At 34.9% G+C, this 16329-nt stretch overlaps 1 protein-coding gene across 1 annotated transcript, besides 5 other annotated features; it reads left to right on the forward strand.

Moving 5' to 3' along the window:
- Positions 1–4747: part of a repeat region (Identified by RepeatMasker using a combination of RepBase library and repeat library created with RepeatScout) that runs on past the window's edge.
- Positions 4736–5199: a repeat region (Identified by RepeatMasker using a combination of RepBase library and repeat library created with RepeatScout).
- Positions 5200–7315: 2116 nt separating this feature from the next.
- Positions 7316–7735: a repeat region (Identified by RepeatMasker using a combination of RepBase library and repeat library created with RepeatScout).
- Positions 7736–7944: 209 nt separating this feature from the next.
- Positions 7945–8225: a repeat region (Identified by RepeatMasker using a combination of RepBase library and repeat library created with RepeatScout).
- A 2625-nt stretch (positions 8226–10850) lies between these two features.
- Positions 10851–11064: a repeat region (Identified by RepeatMasker using a combination of RepBase library and repeat library created with RepeatScout).
- Positions 11065–14421: 3357 nt separating this feature from the next.
- On the forward strand, positions 14422–16239 carry UA08_09130 (hypothetical protein; the record flags this gene model as incomplete). The annotated part of the gene is made up of 4 exons (XM_020264141.1): positions 14422–14532; positions 14760–14961; positions 15302–16098; positions 16228–16239. The coding sequence occupies 4 exons, from the start codon at positions 14422–14424 to the stop codon at positions 16237–16239; spliced, it is 1122 nt and encodes a 373-aa protein (XP_020115715.1).
- Positions 16240–16329: the final 90 nt, after the last annotated feature.

The following is a 16329-nucleotide window of genomic DNA, read 5'->3' on the forward strand; positions in this document are numbered from 1 at the left end:
ATTAATAAAAATATTAAAAAAGGCATATAATTATAACTGAACTTATTATAATAACTATAGAATAAAAAGTAGTTAGTTAAATAGTGGTAATATTAGTAAAGATTAATAGAAAAAATATAAAAATTTTATTAGATTTAGGAGCAGCCTATAACTATATTAGAAAAAAATTTATGAAAAAAGTAGGATTATTTATGATCTAGACTAATAAATAGGTAATAATTATCTTTATTAGTGGAGAAATAATCAGTTAAGGCTATAAAAGATAAGTATTAAATATTATTGTGAAATTAGGATAATATGTTATAATAGTTACGCTTGATATTATACTAGTATTAAGAGAATATTATAATATTGTATTTAGAATGGCATGGTTATAAATATAAAATCTGATAATTAACTAGATAAAAGGAATAGTGATTGTTAATAAGATAAAGCTGAACACATAAATAATTAATAAGAATATTAAAGAAATTGCATAGTTATGTAAGAAATTAAGAAAAATTCTTAGTATGCTATTAAAAGCTAAAAGGTTAGCATAGAGAGTAAAAGAATAAAAATGAAAGGTGATATTTACTGAAGATATTAAATATATTAATAAAGAAAATAAAATATAAAATATAGAAAAGCTATAAAATAGTTAGAGAGACTTGAGTAATAAAAATAAAATATAAATTAAGGATAATAAAATGAGAGAGATTAGGATGATCTAACAAATATGAATAATCAAGAAAATAAGAATTATAGAAAAGATATAGAAGATAAAATTAAAACTGAAAGAATTATATGAAAAGGAACTTATAGAAGTACTAATAAAATTATCTAAAAAATATTATAAGTTTATTGAACTATTTATGAAGAAAGAATAATAATTACTAATATATAATAAAGAATTTAAAGTACAAATTGAATTAAAAGAAGAATTTATGCCACTTTTAATTAAGTAATACCACAAATTAAGAGATAAACTAGAACTTGAAAATGAGTTTATTAATAAGTTTTATAAAGTAATATATATATAATTAGGACATAGAAAAGTATTAGTATAATTGATGTTTATTAATAAGAAAGATATGATTAAATGAATAATTATTGATTATAGAGCATTGAATAATGGAATAGTAGATGATATAAATAAGACGTTTTATTAGGAATAAAAGAGAGATCTCTTATAGGGAGTAAAGATTATAATAGTTTTTGATATTTAATGGGGTTATTATAATCTATGAATGGCTGAAGATGATATTTAGAAAATAGTATTTCTTATAGATAAAGGACTGTTTGAATGGGTAGTTGTATTAATAGGTTTGAAGAATCTACTAATATAATTTATATGATATATGATATATGTTTTATGGAAATATTTAAATAAGTTTGTTGTAGTTTATTTTGATGATATTATTATATACTTATAAAACCTGGAAGAATATAAAGAATATATACGACTAGTTATGATAGTACTTATGAATAAAGGATTAACGCTTAAGATTAAGAAGTGTGAGTTTGATATTATAACTATTAATTACTTAGGAATGATTTATATACTAGAAGGATTGAAGATTTAATTAAAAAAGAAAAATATAATACTCAACTGGCTTATCTTAATAAATGTTAATAAAATATAATAATTTCTAGATGTAATAGAATATGTTAGAAGATACTTGAAGAATTATATAGAAATAATATAATTAATTATAGAATTATTAAAAAAAGATTAAAAATTCAATTAGACAGAACAATAATAGTAAGTATTTGAGAAAATTAAGAAATTAGTTAGAAAAGTATTAATTCTTATATTTTATAATCTAGAGAAACTAAATATGATTTAATTAGATATATTAGGATATATACTAGAGATTATTTTAGAATAATTAGAAGATAATAGAAAATTAAGACCTATTATCTTTTATTTTAGATAATTTATTATTATAGAAAGGAATTATGATATTTATAATAGAGAATTACTTGTAGTAGTTAAAGTATTTAAATAATAAAGATACTACTTATAAGAAGTTAAAGAAGAAATAATTATAAAAAGTAATTACTATAATCTAAAGTACTTTATAATAATAAAAGAACTTACTAGTAGATAAATTAGATGATTAGAGTATTTATTAAGGTTTAAGTTTTAAATTAAATATATTAAAAGAAAAGAAAATATTATTACTAATATATTAAGCAGAAGAGTAGATTATATAATTAGAATATAATAGTTACAAATAAATATACTAATAGAAGATAAAAATGGAATTCATTATAATAATAAGGTAATATTAGTAATAATAATTATAATAGAAAGCAAAGGTTTTCATAAAAAGATAATAAAAACTACTAGGAATAATAAAATACTACAGATAGTACTATATAATGATAAAGTAGTAATTAAGAATGGATTAATTATTTAGAAAGAATTAATATTAGTATTATTTTTAATAATTATAGAAGTTATTTAAATATATTATAATTTGCTAATTAAAGAATATTATAGAATTGATTAAATAGTGGAAAAGATATAATAGATATACTACTTTCTAAGAATAAGAAAATTAATTAAAGATTATATTAAGAAATATAATAGTTATAATTATAATAAACTAATTAACTATTGACTATATAGAAAAATATAGATTCTAAAAATATTAATAATAGTATAGCAGAAGATTATAATGGATTTTATACAAGGCTTATCAGAGTTGAGAGATCTTATTTTAGGAATTATATATACTAAAGCTATTATTATTATAGATAAGCTTATAAAATATATTATCTTAAAATCAATGCCAAAGAATTTAATAGTATAATAATACATAATATTAATATTATAAGAAGTATTTATAATATTTAGATTATTAAGTGAAATAATATCTAATAGAGATAAGTTATTTATATTTAAATTTTAATAGATAATTATAAAAAATTATAAAATAGAATATAATTTATTAATCATATATTATTAATAAACTGATAGCCAGACTAAATAAATAATTTAAATAGTTAAATAATATCTAAAATATTACTTAGATTAAAATTAAGATAATTGAATAGAATTATTATTAATTATTTAATTTATAATAAACAACATAATAAATATATTAATAGGATAAGTATTACATTTTATTAATCTAAAAAGAATTCCAAGGATAAGTTAGAAAAATATCAAATAAGAAAAAGTATTAAATAAAGTAAATATTCAAGTAATATATATATAATTGATGCATAGCAATTTATTAAAAGATATTGAATAAGTAGAAATAAGAATAAAGAAATATTATAATAAAAAGCATAAGGATATATTAGCACTTAAAAAGAAGGAGAGAGTTTACTTTCTATAATAAATACTAAGATTAAAGAATTTTAATGTTAAAAGTATAAAACTAAGTAATAAATTTGATATAATTAAATTTAGATTATTTACTATTAAAGAAAAACTTATAAATAATAATTATAAACTCTAGCTATTAGCAAGAATATAAATATATTTAATATTTTATATCTTATTATTAGAACTAATAATTAATCTAATAAATAAAGATAAAGCAGTAAATAATAAAGAATATAAAGTTAAAAGAATATTATAATATAAGTTAAAAAAAGGATATATCTATTATCTTATAAGATAAAAGGGATATAGATCTAAAGAAGATATATAGGAATCTATTAGGCACTTAAATTACCCTAAGAAGATTTAAGAATAAAGATAAAAGTATAATTAAAAAAGATAAAAGGATTAAAGTTAGTATTAAGAATAAGATTATTATTTTATAAAATAAAAATAATAATTAGAAGCTTATTAGCTTTTTATTATTCTTTTACTTATTTTATTTTTATCTCTTCTTCTACTTTCTCTAATCTTTTTAATTCTTTAATATCCTTTATATCCTTTTAGAGGAATTCACCAGCCTATTTTTTTAATAATTTTTACTATTTCTATAAATAAAGAATTTTAGCTAAGGCTTACTCTTTTTTCTTTTAAAAATACTTTTAAGCTTTAGAAAGATATTTCTATATTATTTTAAATATAAGTATATTAATATAATAATAATTATTTATATAAATATACTTATTATAATATTTAAAGAACTTTACTTTAATATAAATTTTTCTTAAATTACTATACTAGTTATATAAGAAATAATAAATAACACTAAATTATTTAATATATAAAAAAAAAGAGTTCTTTAAGATTGTTTTCTTTAAAGATATAGTTAATATAAAACTATAAGATTATATATTTAAAATATTTAGAGAGTTAAGATTAGTTATTTATACTTTAGAGGATATAAATTATTTATTAAGCTATTAAGATGCTAGCCTTTAGAAAAGAGGATTATTAAAGAATTAAAATATTATAGTTAATAGATTAAGTTAGTTATTATAGAACTAATATATACTAGAATAAAAGATTACCTATAAAGCCTTAGAATTAAAGTATTAGAGAAATTAAAGAATTTTTATAATAGCTATAATCTATAGATTAGAGAAATTAAAAGATTTCTATAAAGATTATAATAGAAAAAAGCTATATAAAAATACTTATTTATTATATATTTAGTTTTCTTCTATTGTCTTGAATTAATTATAATAACTTAAATATATAATCTTCTATTAATTAAGATATTTATAATCTTATTTTTATTTCTTTCATCTATCAAGATCTTTCAACCTTAGAAGCCTATTAACTTCGCCCATTAATAGTTATCCTAGCTATACTCGACGGTAATTAACTGAAGTTTCCGACAAGTATAATTATTAGATAAGATATATTAATAATCTGCTATTACTTACTCTGGAAAGAATAAGATAAAAAAGTTATTAAGAGAATAATATTATTAAAAGATATAGAATTAGAATATTAAGTAATATATTAATAATTATCTTATATATAAAAGAACAAATATATATAGAGATTTATTACTAGGATTGCTGAAATTACTATTTATATTTATTTAACTATAACAGCATATATTAATAGACTTTATATCTTATTTAAAAGATAAGTATAGTTTTAATATAGTCTTTATAATGGTGAACTGATTAAGTAAAAGACTAAGATTAATTTTCTATATTAAGAATATTATAGCTAGGAAAATAGCTAGATTATAGATTAGATATATATTTTTTAAGATTGGCTTGTTAGATTTAATAATATTAAATTAAGAGAAATAATTTGTATTAAAATTCTAAATAGAGATATACTATGTTAGATTTTCAGTTTGTACCCGGGCAGCGGCACTACGCTCAAACAGGACCGGTTTTCGGCTTGCGTGGTACAATGCCTTCCGCCACGCACTCAATAGATCTATCACCACGCACTTGATAGGCAACCATTGTACCCACTGCTCCAGCCAAAGTCACCATTTCGGTCTGCCCCTGAGAATTTCAGTAATGAAGAGAAAGAAAAGTTATATGCGCGGTTGGGTCATTTACTGGGTAGTGTTGTGATTTTATTCGCGCCGCTTTCCGTTCATGCTTTACATATGCTATTAGACATCTCTGTCAACCAGATCAAAAGAACGGTTATTGATCTCCATTCAATACTTCACGTTCCACTAGAAGAAAACCATGAACTTCGATTACATCATCCCTCGTTCCGAGACTACCTGGTCAGCCCTGCCAGGTGCAGCCTAGGAAGTCTCCAAGTCAGCGAGAAAGGTGCGCATTGGAAGTTGTTACTCGATTGCTTGCGTCTCATGTCAGCAACTTTAAAGGAGAATATATGGAGAAAAGATCTCGTACAAGATATCAAAAAAAGGAAAAGGCGTACGTGTTATGGTCTGGGCTGCAATTTAGGGGAATAAGCGCTCTGATTTGATACGATTGGAGCGAGATTTTGACTCTAAGAAGAATGGATACTCTTCGAAGTCATATCTCAAGGTTATAGAGGAGATATTGCCTACAATTTACGAACCTGGCCTTCATTTCATGCAGGATAACGCGCCCATTCATACATCGTCGCTTGTGTCCACTTCAAAGCCGCGCTGACCAGACTTGCGCACGCAGAACACCCAGAGACTCCACCTAATCCAATTCTTTTGATCCCATTTCTCCGCGATCCGGATTATATCGACCGAGCGACAATCCTGAATCAGCTTCACGACCGGCGTGTTGTTCCACAGTAACTTGTGCCTGATGCACACCTGGCTTCATACTGATCTGACACTTTGAAATAAACTTCCTACAAATTCATCTTATATTGCCGTCATGAGTCGGCTCGAAGCGCCTGTGTAATATTTGGGCAAGTGGTTAGTCATAAGTTGCTAAAACATATTATGCAGATAGACTATATACTGACTTTTTGAGGTGAGGTGAAATATTGGATGCCGTCTTGTGCATTTCGGCTCTTTCTTGCTCTTTTTTCCACATTAGAATTGGACCCTAAATGACGATGGGGGGATCTGACCTTTAGCTCTGGCAAGCTGTTGAAGCAGCGACTGCTATAATTTCTCCTGATGGTTCTGAAACTCGAGCAAGGGACCGTATTGGCTGATGTTGGGGGTAAGATTCGACATTCTGTCTGTTCTGCTAGACTTCTTTGCCGTTCAAAACTTATAATGGAGAATCTCTTGTGAAGAGGTAAGAAAGAAATATATTTACAGAAAGATATAAGCCACTAAATATACTTACCCACCAAAAGAGTCCAACCATCTCACATGGTTACAGAAATTTCGTTTGCAATGGCAAAGCAAACGAAATACTGTAAAAAGGCAAGCTACATGTAGAACAAGGAACAAACAGGGCGCGATTCGATTGTGTACTACCAAACAGTTTGGGAGTTATCGAACCAAAAAAATAACCATTTTTGGACTCTGCTGATTGGCAGGCTCTGTAGTCGAAGCCCATAACCCATAAGAAAGTCTATGTTGTACAAGGTGACAATGTTAAATTGGTTCTCATGATGGAAAATGCCTTCTCGAGCCTGGCTCCAACCCGAAGAAATCTCGCTGTTGTCGATCGGAGTTATGTTTGCTTTGGTACCGGCGCACAAAACCAAAAACGGCTAGAACAATCTATCCACAACCAAACTGGTCTCCGGCCAGCCGCGAGGTTTGACCAAAGAAGATTTTAGCTTCCGGCGCTAGGCTCCCTCAATAACTCTGCGCTTCTCTTGCCGCATCAACACAAGTGAGGATGTGATTTGCTCTCAGTAAAGTCAGCCTTGCCGCAGAACGCGTGTGGTACCCCGCTCAGCCTGATCTTTGCTGGATAGACTTACGGGACGGTCCACTGTCAGGTTTCTTTAGTTTTCAAGAAGACAGATTTCGCTATTCCTTTATGGTTCCTATGCTAAGCGACGATGGTTCCGCTCACACACGGCGACTACACGATCGCGTGGATCTGTGCCTTGCCGTTAGAGATGGCAGCGGCAGAGGTCATGCTAGACGAGATCCACCAGAACCTGCCGAAACCGACCGCGGATCCAAACGCCTACATACTCGGCAAGTTACATGGCCATCACATTGTGATTGCTTGTTTACCCAAGGGCATGTACGGAACCATCTCCGCTGCGACTATCGTTTCTCATTTGGTGTCGACATTTCCAAAGGTTGAATATGCACTGATGGTGGGAATTGGAGGTGGTGTCCCAAGCAGCAGCAACGATATTCGATTAGGTGATATAGTCGTCAGTGAGCCCGTTGGAAAATATAGTGGGGTCATTCAATATGATCACGGCAAGACAGTTCAAGGCGGCCGATTCGAGCAAACCGGCATGCTGAACTCCCCGCCACTGATTCTTCTAACCCATATGGCGTATCTTCAAGCAAATCAGATGACTACAAACCGAAATCTCATTTCAAATATTGTGTCAGATGTATTGGAACAAAACCCGGACATGAAAAAGGAATTCATGTCCCCAGGTCACCACACTGATTATCTCTTTCGATCGTCATATCACCATATCGATCAAGAAAGTGACTGTGAAAAATGTGATAAACAGGAGTTACTCGACCGAAAGCCGCGTGATGATACGACACCTCATGTTCACTACGGGTTGATCGCATCTGGAGATCAGGTGATGAAAGACCCTGAAACACGGGACGCGCTAGCTCAACGGCTGGACATTCTCTGTTTTGAGATGGAAGCGGCAGGCCTCATGAATCAGCTTCCAACTCTTGTCATCCGAGGTATTTGCGACTATTGCGACTCGCACAAAAACAAACTGTGGCAAGGATATGCAGCTCTTACTGCTGCAGCCTACGCCAAGTTACTCCTGTCTGTGATTCCGGAAACTCAGTCGACCAGAAGTCAGGCTTTACAACAGGGTCTCTCGATGGTTCCATTTGACTGGAGCCCACGGATTGAAGAGCAAAATAGAGAAAGCGCTAACTTAGAACAACTGCGCTTGGTTCCCCAAGGATTACGGGGAATTAGACAGACAAGCATCACACCTCAATCTAACCCAGAAACCTGTAGCAAGATCAGGAAAGCTATTGATGGCGGCACTAAGTCTATAAGAAAAGAGACCAACCATTCACCTCGAAGAATCTCAGAGTTCAGGAATTGTGACGAATGCTGCCTCTGCGACTGCCACAAGAAACATCAAATTAAATGCGGCCCTTCTGCAAGGGCCATCATAGGCACATTTATCCTTCAGTATAAAGGAAATCTCTTTTTCAGGCGAAGTTGCAATTATAGTACCTGCAAAAATAATAATCCGAGAACTCTTCAGGCTATCTATCGCTTCCCGACATGGCTCAAAGATTTTACGTTGATTCTTTCTGGAGTCCCATCTTGTGGGCTTTTTGTCCCACGGCAGCTGAGTTGGGGGAGTACTGAAACAATTCTCAAAAATGCGTATGAAGGCAACGTTGAGGGTCTAAAGGTGCTATTAAGCAATATGGCCTTTGCTTTGCATGATATAGATCAGAAACATGGAAGGAGTGCATTGCACGTGAGTTAAATACTGTGGTAGTTTCGACCCCAGAATACTAATTGAATAAAAGTATGCAGTGATGTACAACCATATCGAGGCTTGCGAGTTTCTTCGAAATGCTTCTGCTAATGCCAATTCTATGGATTATATTGGAATGCAAGTATCCAATTTGCCCGACATTCTGAGCTATTCATTAATCATGAAACACTCAGGACCCCGACAATGAAAGCCTGGGAGCATATTTTGACGAAGCGCGGCAGCCCTACAGAACTTGAAAAACTTAGGATGCTGTTTCCAGATATCGACTTTCACGATGATATGGGATTTTCGCACATTCATCTCCTAGTAGTGGGTGAGGTATCTGGTGATCTTGTCGAAACCTTACAAACTAAAGGATACCAGAGACAAATCAATAATCCGGATTTTTTTGGGAGGACGCCGTTGCATTGGGCAGCCACCCGCGGGGACTCTGAAGGAATCCGGATCCTTCTTAGATTTAGAGCCGAGGTTACAGTAATCGACGAATCAGGGTCAACGCCACTAATGTCTGCAGCATCTTCTGGCTGTCCGATATCTCTGAAATTATTGCTAGACGGTGGGAGCAATATTCTCTGGAAAAATTTCTACGGTTCGGACGCTCTTTACAATGCTTGCAGACACCAGAGTAGACTACCTTCAGTCGTTCTACTACTTCAGTCCGGCGCACCTTTGAACTCTCAAAATAATAACGGGCATACGGCTTTAATTGGGGCTGCAATCAGGAATCATGACCGTATTGGACGATACCTGCTACGTCGAGGTGCAAGTATTGATGCTAGAGGTGCACACGGTGAATCTGCACTATTTGAGGCTATCTTCCATAATAGTCATCAATTCCTCAGATTACTCTTACAGAACTCTGCTAACTATCTCTTGGTCAATAATGCTGGATCGAGTATTCTCCATTCTGCGGCATTAGAGGGCGACAGTGAAACGCTGCATATCTTGCTGGGCGCTGGTTTAAAGGGGTTGGATCCTTTTCTCCGCAACAAGGAAAACTTGACAGCGGCGGAAATGATTCAAAGGCGATCAATTATTCCTGAAGGTTTCGAGGATCAATTTTCCCGGTTAGTTTCGCTAATCGATAGAGATAATTCAACAGAAAATTCGGCGTCCACGTTATGACGGACGGAAGTGGAAGACCCTGGGAGATATGTTTATATTAGTTGACTTTTTAGTGCTTTTGCCGTGCTAAAACCTGGGGAGTCTGCTCTGTTTCTATCGGTCTTTTTTAGTCTACCTCGCTTGGAAAGTGCTTGCTGAATGTTGGCTTACGCTAATGCCCTAGGATCTAAGTTAGAGTTGTTAGATATCCTTATCAAGCCAGAAGAAAATCCTTTGCGCAATTGTTCTTTGATTTCCACACGCCCTGAGGCAGTAGTGGGGCTGGGATCCGAGGCTAGGGTCGCAGCTGAAGCGGGGCAAGCCGAAGACAAACTTCGGTCCTATAAGTACTTCGACGCTGCTAAGCAGCTCTTATTCTTCGCGCTAATAATGGCACTACGGTGAAGGTTAAGAAACGTTGGCTTTAGCGTAGACGACCATTTCATTCTGCTGGAGTTCGATGATCCAATTAAAACCATAAATGCAAATTGATGTGGCGGTTGTGGCTTTAGCTGTTCTGCATTTGTGTTGAACACTCAGCCAGGCTTGAGCCTATAAGGCTGAATCAGTTACATCTCCTCATTCCATCCCCTCTTTCCTTCTCATGGACTCTCGAACTTCATTCTAATTTTTCTTTCAACGGTATCTAAATCTCCTGTCACTTACGGCATGCCGAGTGCTCGATTTCATTCTGAGCGACTTGAGCTAACCGAACTTCGCCGTGAACTACCTGCGACCGAACCTAACCCATTACACCCGAATCCGAATTCACCCTCCTCTCTCACGTCTCACCTACCTCTGTAGGACTCTACGAGCAAATATGTCTAACCCTAAGGACTATACCGTCGGCTGGATCTGCGCCATAACTACAGAGTTCGTTGCTGTGCAAGCTTTTCTCGACGAGAGGCACGACGGACCAGAATATGTGTCCCCCAATGACAACAACGATTACGCCTTGGGTAAAATTGGGAAATACAACACAGTCATCGCTGTCTTACCTGAAGGGGAGTATGGCACATTTTCTGCAGCAAGAGTAGCAAGCCGCATGCTTCTTAGAAGGAAACAATTGTCTCTCACCTGCAATAGGACCAAGAGAGCTAAAACCTATTGCTTTTAGGAGCAATCTGAAGAGAACCACCAGGAGGAGGCGGGTGATTGTAATAAAGCTCATTGTGACTAGACTCAAAATGATTTGCCTACCAATGACTAAGTCGTATACAAAAGCTCTGTGATTTCGAGCTACAGAGAAGGGCTCGCTTTTAGTGATTAATGCCCGCGCAAAAAGGGATAACGGTTAGAGATATGTAATGGAACTTGTTAATCTCTCACCAGCCCAGTCATTCGCAACCATCTCGAGCAGGAATCTCGAATTATCAGAGGAGCACTAAAACAAGGCGTTGGAATGAGCATTCCTATCTAGAACATGCAGAACGTTCCAAAGTTCAAGCATGATGATCTAATAGCCCAGGATTTGAGCATCCCAGGATGCCGAAACCCCAAGCCAGCCTGGGCAACCATACCGAGCGGGAAATTGACCAATGACACGGTGACATAGATTGGTGGAAAATCAATAGACTTGCTGCCCGGAACATGAGAATTATTGTGCCATAGCTCAGAAATTTCAGCATTAGTCGTTATTTCAGAGGGTACTTGAATTTGAAGTAGTTTTTTGCAGATCGTCGCCACAGCCTCGATCCAACATTGTAGATTTCTGAAGTTTCCCTAAGGTTATTCCTGGCCTCCCATCCTGACCTCCAATAGAGAGAGCGTCTGTCCAAGAAGAGGAGGCCAACTCAGTAATTGATTACGTTAAATTAGGGGAGGTCTGCATACTATCTTCAACATCTCCTACATCATGTTCAAAGAAATGTTATAGACTGTATTGTGTAGAAAGGACGCATCACTGAACCATTGGAGTAAAAGCTTTTCTAATACAGGAATCTAACCATTCAGCCTAAACCGTTCACATGTTTGGCATCGTCACAATCGATATGCAGATTTTGATAGGTCGCCATATCCTTACTGCTCGTCTCCGCATCGCTATTCGATGGACTGGATTTCGAGCATCTATCGAAACCTATTGTTCACACAAATAAAAGCAAACCAACAATAGATGACAGATACCAGGAACCCTAACTAAGTTTTAGGAATAAATGCTATATAGCCATTAATTCTATTAATCTACAATTTTCATAAAAGATCCTTACCTTGAGGAGCATTCAAAGATCAACAATGCTCAGCATACTAACAAAGTTCTTTACTATAATCCATAACATAATAGTCATATCTATACTGCTATCAAGACTAAACAAGTAACTTACAACCTAGAAAACTACTTATATATCACATAAAATATCTTTCATATTTCCTCTCTAAATCATACTTTTTCCTATATCTCCTACCAAGCTATCAACAGAATAGTCCTTATTCTTCACATTTCTTATTAATTTACTAATTTTAATTTCACCCCCATCACTAAGATAGATTCCACCACAATATAAATAGCCATAACTAATATAAAAAGCCTTATAGATATAGACCAGTCTATATATTAACTACACAACATTAATCATTATTTCAAGATAAATTAAATTTAAAATACTTTTTTACAGATAATTGTCACTACAACTTAATCCAATATTATAAATTTCTAGAATTTCTTTAAGAATATTCCTAACCTTTCATAATAAAAAAATAACTTATCTTCATAAACCAAAATATCTAAAAAATTTAATAAATTTAAATAATTAGTTTAGAGCACAAGATTAAAGTTTTTATCTACAATATCAAGATCCATCTTTTAAAAGAAAGTCAGTCAATATAGAATATCACCTACCTCTATTCTAGAAAAACCCTCTCTATATACTTCCAAAAAAAAAATAATAAGAATAATATTAATTCACATATATAAAAGTTTTTTAAAACTATTAATCAACAACTAGATTAACCTCCTTTCATAAACAAGCTCATTATTATTATTATTTTTATTATTAAAATCCCAAGCAAAGATAAATGGAGAAGTAAATAGAAGAATGGTCATTTTATACACAGAAATCAATGGCCCACAAAGTAAAGTCATTTTAACTAACTTACTCACTATAGACTAGGAAGTAATGGAGTATAGATGTAGGGCGATAGGCGGCTTATATACTTGAGGTTAAGACCTTCAACAATAGTGGCTCCTGATTGAGAACAACAACAATACTCTCCTTATCCTCTTCATGAGGCGAGATGAAACGATCACATATCCTCAAAGACATCAGTGAGAATTAGCAATCAAGAGAACACGAAAACGAACCGAGAATTACCGGTAAGTAAATTCAAGTGTATAGTTTCAGTTTATTTGACACCAACTTGAACCGTCGCCAACTCGGTTTTGACCCCAAGTCGGATCGACACCATCTCAATATGCTCCCAACTTAATTTGGCTGATTTCAAACGGTCGACGGGAGTTCACGCTGAAAACCAACTATGGATTGAACTCGACTAGTAAGGTCATCACAAGGCACTGTTAGACAAGCATTAGATGATGTTTAAAAGCTGTATGGAGCGTTTTGCCTCTGCTTGATTGGCACGCTCTAGATCGGCATGTTCCCCTTCCGCCGTGAGCTGATGAAGTAATGTGTCTACATTTGATGAAGCTATACTTATTTAGATGTCAACACATATCCGGAACCGGAGCTGGCGACCAAATGGATCACCCATGCAACTTGTCACCTTCCGAGCCACAGCTGATAAAATCGCAGAAGATTACCTCAGATGCGAAGGCGTGAAGCTTTACAGTCGATCAACTCGCAGCAGAAAAATACACGACTCAAACGCATACAAGCAGGGTGTAAGAAGATTGATATACATAGGAGAAGCATAGAGTAAAGGCCTTACCAGCGTTGACACAAACCTGAATTGACACCAACTCGTTTTGACGCCGACTTTAGTTAGGCTGTTACGCATTGAAGATGATAAGGTAATGATAAAGTAGCATATCGAGAAATACTATTTTCATACTGATGGCGTAAAGATCAAACAATAAGATTAGATGCGGTAAATAGGTAAAGTCACTTTGAGCAAGGTATACTCAGGATGGACTGGGAAGTAATGAAGTGGGGATACACGGAGATAGACGGCTTATGTTGTTGAGGTCAAGACCTTCAACAACAGTGGCTCGTGATTGAGAACGAGAACAATTCTCACCTTATCCTGTTCATGAGGTGAGATGAAAAATCCCATATCCTTAAAGACATTAATGAGAATTAACATGTGACAAGATTATTTTACCGCTATCCCGAATACGGTGAGCGCAGCGCATATATCCACTCGTATGCCCTCATTGGATAGCTGGCTTTCCTCGATATAAGGATTTGCCAAGAGGACTCCTTACTAAACTAGCGCGCACAGGACTGCGCTGCATTATGTATGGCACACCTATGCCGGATACTTTCATTCTACTAGACACACTTGAATACAATACAATACGCGTTCCCACTCAATTTGTCAACATGAAAACGAACCGACCATTACCGGTAAGTAAATTTCAGCGCTAGATTCAGCCTAATTGACACCAACTTGAACCATTACCAACTCGGTTTGGCAGCAACTCGGATCGACGTCAACATAGAGTGTAGAAAGGTTTTGCCTGTGAGTAAACTGGGACCTTGGTTGGAATTTCTACTAGCACGAGTTGTATCTACAGACAGCGGGTGGGAAATGGATGTTGACATGAAATAGGATGTTACTGACAGAGCACAAGACGGTGCATACAGCACCAACGGGATTCTTTACCGAACAGATCGTTACCAGCAATTGGCTGAGCGATCTTGAATGTCAGCAGAGAAGTCCTTGTTACTCACGCTTCTCAATGATTACCAATTTTGATTTCTTCCTCGTTACTGGGATGGATTCCACCACAATGCAAGTGGCCATGACTGACATTGAGAGCATTCATACTAACCGTAAGTTATCACCACCTTCGCTCGTTCTTATCGAGCGGACCCTAGATTTATATATACTTAGTTGTTTTTCATCGAAGTAGCGTTCCTTTTCTCACGCTGATCTAGCTGGGAAATCGTTCGACTATCTATTCGTGTTGCAACTGCTCGCCCTGCTTGACCATGACTCTTATTGAGATTTCTATACCGTCATCCGTAGGCAGACGATCTCCATATTCATTTCCCCATATGCAGTATTGTCTCTAATATCTGCTTTATCACATATAGGAATCGTCAAAGGACCTATCAACGGACTCAAGTTCTTATAATCATGCGAGAAGTCCTCACGTAAGGCTACCATAAGATCACTTCTACAATGCGCCGATCCTCGAAGTTGACAGACAGATCAAGAGACTTCTCGGTCAGGCCGATCCTGAGGATAACGACGTCGACATCCCCGACAAAACGGACTGGGAGCTTCCCACCCCGACATACGTCTTCCCAGAGCGGGAACGGCTGGTTGAGAATTTTTATGGCCCAGACGCGGAGAACTACGAAGAGGATAAGTTTCTTGCAAGACGTATCCAGGTAACTAAAGATATGGTTGCGCTCAGTACCCTCTGTGAACCGAGCCGTCGGGGCAATCGAGTCAACTGGAAATTCGACGACGACGAGTCTGCGGAGCCAGAAAAGCCTTGCTTTCTCGAAGAGGAAACTCTTGACTGCCCAACGGATGTTTGCATCATCTGTTACGGTCTATCCCGCCGTTCCGCATCTAATCCACCTCCGCACAGATTTCCCCCTAAGCGGCAAGATTCTCTTCGGCGACATCTCATCGATTGTCACCTCGCAAAGGCGTACGATGGGATCAGCTGCACCTGGAAGATGTGCCATGATGCGCCGAAGTTCACCAAAATCACTGATTTCTTGGCCCATGCTATATATGTGCACGCATACGATGTTAATATTCAGCTGAAACATCTTCCACCATGGCAGCTTGCTAGTGGCCGTGAAGATTCATCTTTTGATGATTCAGATTCCTCTTCTGGATCCGATCTCCATTCCGGCATAGACACCCCCGCTTCCTCTATCACCTCTGAAATGCCACATATCCACTCTCGATTGATCGAATCTGGCTCCGTTCATTCCACACAGTGGTCAGTACGTCGGTCAAAGAAATTGAAAGAATCCCTTTAGATATTGCTCTCTCTGATATCCTGTCACAAGATTAACGATTTCTAGCATGCCTTTCCATTAAAGCAGTTTTACTTGCTCTTATACACTCTGTAGCCTATTACTTGATTTTAAAAATGGTTGCACCTCATCATCTATATATAATTTATATCTCCGGATGGATCTAGTCTCTGCTCGAATTGTTAGATCCCCCATGAT

The sequence above is a fragment of the Talaromyces atroroseus genome (assembly GCF_001907595.1).
Source record: "Talaromyces atroroseus strain IBT 11181 chromosome Unknown scaffold_18, whole genome shotgun sequence".
Lineage (NCBI taxonomy): Eukaryota > Fungi > Ascomycota > Eurotiomycetes > Eurotiales > Trichocomaceae > Talaromyces > Talaromyces atroroseus.